We start from the raw sequence: 6601 nt of genomic DNA, 5'->3' as shown, positions 1-6601 counted from the left end.
GCGAGGGCCTTTCTGTGTGGAGTTTGCATGTTCTCCCGCGTGGGTTTCCTCCGGGTGCTCCGGTTTCCCCCACAGTCCAAAGACATGCAGGTTAGGTTAACTGGTGACTCTAAATTGACCGTAGGTGTGAATGTGAGTGTGAATGGTTGTCTGTGTCTATGTGTCAGCCCTGTGATGACCTGGCGACTTGTCCAGGGTGTACCCCGCCTTTTGCCCATAGTCAGCTGGGATAGGCTCCAGCTTGCCTGCGACCCTGTAGGACAGGATAAAGCGGCTAGAGATGAGATGAGATTATTATTATAGCATTTTTCAGAAATTGCTCATGTCATTTCGGCAGTTTGTTTACATTCTAAGTGGAAATTATTTTGTTGGACGTTTTGTATAAAGTTTTTAATTCACTGAATTTGCAAAAAATAAAAATGCTCCGTTTCTCAAAATCCAGTGACTGTGGATAGAATAAAACAGTTATTCCACTCAATCTCGTCGTCCATGGTTTATAGCCAACTTGGTGCTACGCGCCTCATCGGCTATCAGCTCCATCTACACCTCGATTTTGTTGAATAACTGTTAACTATGATAAAGATTGAACCCATTATTGAAGCATGTATGATACTATTTTGGCTATTTATTGGTCATAAAACTTTATCCTGAACTTTCCATTCACAGAAGTTATTATTTACAGAGCTACTTGTTTTTTTTGTTTTAATTAGTGAGATTTGGATTAAACCCATTCAATTCAGGTGAGCAGTAAAATAAGCTATTACCTACTAGAAATCAATTGTAAATATAATAACTTTGATAAATGCAACAGAACCACTGCCTATGGAAGAAATCTAAAAGTCCCATACTCAAAGTAGATCCTAGAAATCTAGATGGAAATGATAAAATAGATGCGATTACAGAATGGACAAGAGAACAATAAAATAATTATTGACCGTTTTATTGCAACTACTCGTGTTGTAAATAAAACCCCATAACAACATTCAATCAAAACACAATGGCTTGATACAGGGCTGTCATTTTAATCAGGAAATAAGGCTCTAAAACTGTTACAAGAGACTCAGCAGCATTTATTAACAAGGGGTTTTCAATGTTAGGTTCTAAACTTATAAATGCATGATGGGTCTACAGTGGAAATACATAATTACGCCCAACCTGACTGCTAATAAAGGGCTTGAATAAACAAGAAGAGTGTAAAATAAAATAAGGGAATATAAATGATCAATAAATAGAAAAAATATGTTTGGTAGCAACGTCAACCTGACAAAATGAGCGCGTGCACCTCATTCAACTCAGCGTGAGGTCAGAGTTTACCATCAGAAACTTCTACAAGGGTCTGAGAGGCACTCAGAAACTGGCAGGTACTTCTAAACAAAATCACTCAAATAAGACATAATAATAATAATAATAATGGTTATTATGATTAATTAATAATAAGCCCTGTGATGACCTGGCGACTTGTCCAGGGTGTACCCCGCCTTTCGCCCGTAGTCAGCTGGGATAGGCTCCAGCTTGCCTGCGACCCTGTAGAACAGGATAAAGCGGCTAGAGATCATGAGATGAGATGATTAATAATAATTTCAACAAAAAAGGAGAAATTTTTTTTAAATTTTAAAAATAAAACGAGATTTTTACACTTGGGTATATAGGCATTACAGTAATAAAGAATATACGAGAAAAAAAAAACATTTAAACAAAAGAAGAGCCCAAGACCAAAAGCACAAGTATAAAAGTGTATGGTCCCATGGTAACATTCAACGATAAGGAAGGTGGCATAGTGTGGAGTAGCTGTGTACATAAATAAAAAAAAAGAAGGAAAAAAAATGTTAATTTCATGTTTTCTGTGTTTTCCTGCTTCACTAGCAGTTACACTGTAAACCTGAAACTCATTAAAGTCAAAAATACAAACAAAGCAACAACAAAAAAAAAAAACCTGGAGATGATGATGATGATGATTATTATTATTATGAAGCCAGGCTTATGGTTTTGCACATCAACCTTCAATTTATAAATGTTCCAGAGAAACAGAAAATCCTAAACTCCTCCGCCTTGAAGGCTTTCCTACGGCGGAAAAAGAGAAAAACACCCCGACTGGTACAAAGTGCTGACGCTCTGACTCTTTCCATAAAGGTGAAACAAACCTCTCCTTACGGGAACCAAACCAACATGTTCAATTTGTTTATCGTTACGGTTAAATGGGTAGCGCGATATCCATCAACATCCCTGCGACTGAGTTGCTTCGACAGAAATGAAACGAACCAAAAGGCGTCGATATAAACTGGAACGACTCTCGGAGCTGCCGATTCAACAGACCCGTGGTATAAACAGGCGCAAGTCAGATGCGTTTAAATCGAACAAGTTGGCTGATGAAACTTCATAACACACTAGATAACAGGTAAAGACTGTAACAGTCAGATGTAAGTTGTGTAACTATGCTGAGGATAATAAAAATTCAAGTAAATACAGAAATCAGAACAATCCCTGCAGTCAGGACTTCAGTAACTAGTGAGAACTTGTGCCAGACAAGGCACTGAAAAACAATCTGGCCAAAGCACATCACGTTTCAGTCAGCTAGCATAGCTGAACGCGCGTATGTATTTACTTTACATGAGTTATCTTTGACATAAAGATCATGAACATTTATTATACCACTTTAGTATAAATACACAGGTGATTATAGGAAATCCTGCGTGCTGATTGGTCGAGAAATTCAGGTGGTGTTTACATTAGACCGTATCAGCGGATCATCAGATTAACGTTTTTAAAATGATTCGCGTGCACACAGCAACGCCAATACACGGATACGCTAATCACATGACTAATTAGACGGCACGTAAGTTGAAATGTGTCAGTGCGGCTCAGCGCTTCCTCCTCAGCGGCTGCGCTCCAAATCACTCCGCCCAGAACAGCGAGTGCCCTCTGGAGGGTGCGCACTCCGGCCCTGCGCAGCTCACAGAGCGCGCGAGTGAAGCGCACGAGCAGTGATTCGGGACTGAGCTGCTGTGTGTGTGATCCCAGTGTATATCGGGCAGCATGCGCAAGTCACTCACCACTTGCAAGTGGAAGGATGGCAAGCCTAAAGACGATCATAACTACACAATGGGCAGTATTTGCATCTTACCATGAACAACATTAAGAATGACAAAGCAAAGCATTATATTCATACTTTTATACTCTTTAATAAAAAACAAAAAGGTGATACAAGGCGGAAACAATAGCAGGAAGTGAAGTCCGCGCCGTTTTTCAGCAGTCGCGTCACATGACCAACGTGGCATGAACAACGCCAGCGAATCAGGAAGGTGGATGTCACAGTGACGTCGTCCAATGACGACGTCAGCTAGAGCTCAGCACTGCGTTTCCTCGTATCTCAATGTTTACACAGCACCGGATCAGATACGAACTGGGTTGAATACGTGGGCCCTGGCGGATTCAAGTTGTTCCGCCTGTGGAGTCGTTTCCCGGCGTTTTAACGTGAACGGACAGTGCATCCGCGACGAAAACGAGACGGATACGGTCTAATGTAAACACCACCTCAGACTATTTCTCGATAATCACCTCGAGCGACTCGGCAAATCGGTGGCTGATCGCTTCTTCACCGTAAGTGAGGAAGAATCACACATGATGAAAGAAAATGCTGTTCCTAAAAGCACTAAAGATGCTATGAAGTTTGGTCTAAGCCTATTCAAAGGTAAGGTAGAATTGTGACTTATTTTATTTATAAAACAAAGCATTTTATGTGACTCGGCGCAGCTAAGTGACAAGTCTGCGCCGCGCATTTATTACATTCGCATGCCGCTTTTGAAGTTTGAAATAATCACCTGTGTATTTACACTAAAACAAATTATACACCTCAAGCTCAGTGAATATCCCTCGTCAAAAAATTACCGTGCAAGGATAGGCCAAGGATGGCTCACGTGACAGAAAATAGTTCCACTATTGACTAAGCAATGTATCTCGTGACGTCAAAAATAAAAAAATAATAATAATAAATTGACATGGTGTGTCAGTCATGGTATATCCTGGATATACCATGAACTAACGTTACAATTTCAAGCTATACGGCTGACTCGAGTCACAGCGAGCATTTCTGTGTGTATAGATTTACAGTATGTGTCATGATCATGGCTAGCGAGACAGGCGATAGCATGGTACACTGTACAAGAACAGGTCGAAGGTTGCTCTGATGTAAACAACACACATGGCTGCCTCCAGTGAGTTTATGCTGAGATTCAATCTTAACACTTTTAGTTTGGAATTTATTGATGAGGGATATCGATCCAATAAACCATGCACTGAGAGGCTCCAGGAATTACGGATTCTCTTTGGTGACTGGCACAGAACTGCGCCCATCGCAAAATAGTACTATGCCAGTCACCTCAGAGAATCCATAATTTCAACTGGAGCCTCTCAGTGCATGGTATATTAGATGAATAATAACCTCGACTTCGTCTTGGTTATTATTCACCGATACTCACTTCGTCTTCGGCAAATAATTATTAATGATATGATATGAGCAATCGTGCGCGCTGATTAGCCACTCTACTACTAGGATATCAGCTCATACACCGTGAGTAGAGAAAAACAAAATGGCGGAGCGCGTTGCTGAACCAACCGAGGACGAAATAAAAACTACTCAAACAAAAACCACAAAAAAAAAAAGGAATGAAAAGTATTTGGTGGTAAGAACGTTTTTTCTTTTTTCTTTTCTTTTTTTCAAGAATTATTATTATTATTATTATTATTATTATTATAGCAGCATTTTTCACAAATTGCTCCTGTCATTTCGCCGGTTTGTTTTACATTTTAAGCGGAAATTATTTTGTCGGACATTTTGTATCAAGTTTTGATTCATCGAATTTGCATAAAAATAAAAATGCTCGGTTTCTCAAAATCCAGTGAATGTGGATAGAATAAAACAGTTATTCCACCCAATCTCGTCGTACATGGAAAATAGCCAACTCGGTGCTACGTGCCTTGTCAGCCATCAGCTCACGTACGACTCGATTTCAGCGAATAATCGTTAAATATAAAATAGTACTCACTGGAGACATCAATTAAAAGCCTGGATGTAGCAAAGCTGCACTGATTGACTATATTGTACCTGGTAAAATGAAAATATAATGTAACAGAGAATACACTAAGATAAACTACCGTAGCACTAGTGTTTTCAGCCACCACGATGAAACAAACAAAACTATGGACTGCTCATGGGATTAGCATTAATAATCAGCATCAAGATTTCAAAGTAGACAGGGACGACTGGTATAAATGTGCTGAGGACTAAAACATCAAAACACGGTTACGGTTTTTGGTGTCCATGTAAGAGTTTTTGCTATTAATGCATCTGAAATGTGCAAAAAAAAAAAATTGGCATATCTGGGGATGACGCACACGATAAAACCCAAGACTGAACATGGAGTTCGATCAAGCCACCCATCACAGAGGAGGAAGTGTGTAAAAGACAACTTCCCCACACCCTGCCACCACCAACGAAAAGGACGATACAATCAACAGCTGCTACTCCTCATACGAAGGGAACATGGTAAAAAGAGAGTTTGAGAAAGAAATGCTGTAGAAATGTGATTTTTTTCCCTCCCTTTTCACTTCCAGTATGTATGTATATATATATATATGTGTGTGTGTGTGTGTGTGTGTGTGTGTGTGTGTGTTTTAAAGGTCACATATTCCACAAGGGTTTTACTCCACCGTGACTGACTTTGCCAAGTTCCTCGGGCAATCCACCTGCATTGAGAAAGCAAATGGAAACATATAATAAATAAATTACATTCAAATAAATTATGACATTATTACTGAACTCAAGAATTCTCTAGAAATGTTTGGAGTGGGGCGGTACGGTGGTGTAGTGGTTAGCGCTGTCGCCTCACAGCAAGAAGGTCCGGGTTCGAGCCCCGTGGCCGGCGAGAGCCTTTCTGTGCGGAGTTTGCATGTTCTCCCCGTGTCCGCGTGGGTTTCCTCCGGGTGCTCCGGTTTCCCCCACAGTCCAAAGACATGCAGGTTAGGTTAACTGGTGACTCTAAATTGAGCGTAGGTGTGAATGTGAGTGTGAATGGTTGTCTGTGTCTATGTGTCAGCCCTGTGATGACCTGGCGACTTGTCCAGGGTGTACCCCGCCTTTTGCCCATAGTCAGCTGGGATAGGCTCCAACTTACCGGTGACCCTGTAGAACAGGATAAAGCGGCTAGAGATAACGAGATATGAGATGAGATGTTTGGAGTGGTGGTCTAGGAAAACCTTCAAGATGACACCGTGGCTGAATTTTGGAGAAAAAAATCTAATCAAATCATTGGCGGGGGAAGCTGGTTTTGCCCAAAATGTTTGGGTTTTTTTTTTCCACCAACGTTAGAATCCGACGTGCCATGTAATCTAAAACTGACTGCCTCAGGCATCTTGCTGCACAGATTATGCTGTGTAAAAATCCAGTTGAACAAATGTGGTAAAAACAGTTACTGCCTTGTCTAAAAGATGTCTAGAACTTCACGAGCTACGTGCAATTTCCTCATATGGTGAATGCCATGCCTTGATCAGATTGTCTGATAGTTATGTGAACATGCCAACACAAAATGGATACGAGTATGATTAA

The 6601-nt window shown here is 40.6% G+C and overlaps 1 protein-coding gene across 1 annotated transcript in view; it reads right to left on the bottom strand.

Moving 5' to 3' along the window:
• Positions 1-924: 924 nt before the first annotated feature.
• gfpt1 (glutamine--fructose-6-phosphate transaminase 1) overlaps positions 925-6601 on the bottom strand; it is an 80694-nt gene continuing 75017 nt past the window's right edge. Inside the window, exon 19 of the mRNA XM_060931312.1 lies at positions 925-5742. Within this exon, the coding sequence (XP_060787295.1) occupies positions 5698-5742 (45 nt within the window). The 3' untranslated portion in view covers positions 925-5697. The remainder of the gene's footprint in view (positions 5743-6601) is intronic.

The sequence above is a fragment of the Neoarius graeffei genome, chromosome 10 (assembly GCF_027579695.1).
Source record: "Neoarius graeffei isolate fNeoGra1 chromosome 10, fNeoGra1.pri, whole genome shotgun sequence".
NCBI lineage: Eukaryota > Metazoa > Chordata > Actinopteri > Siluriformes > Ariidae > Neoarius > Neoarius graeffei.
This window is presented reverse-complemented; position numbering and strand designations above follow the sequence as displayed.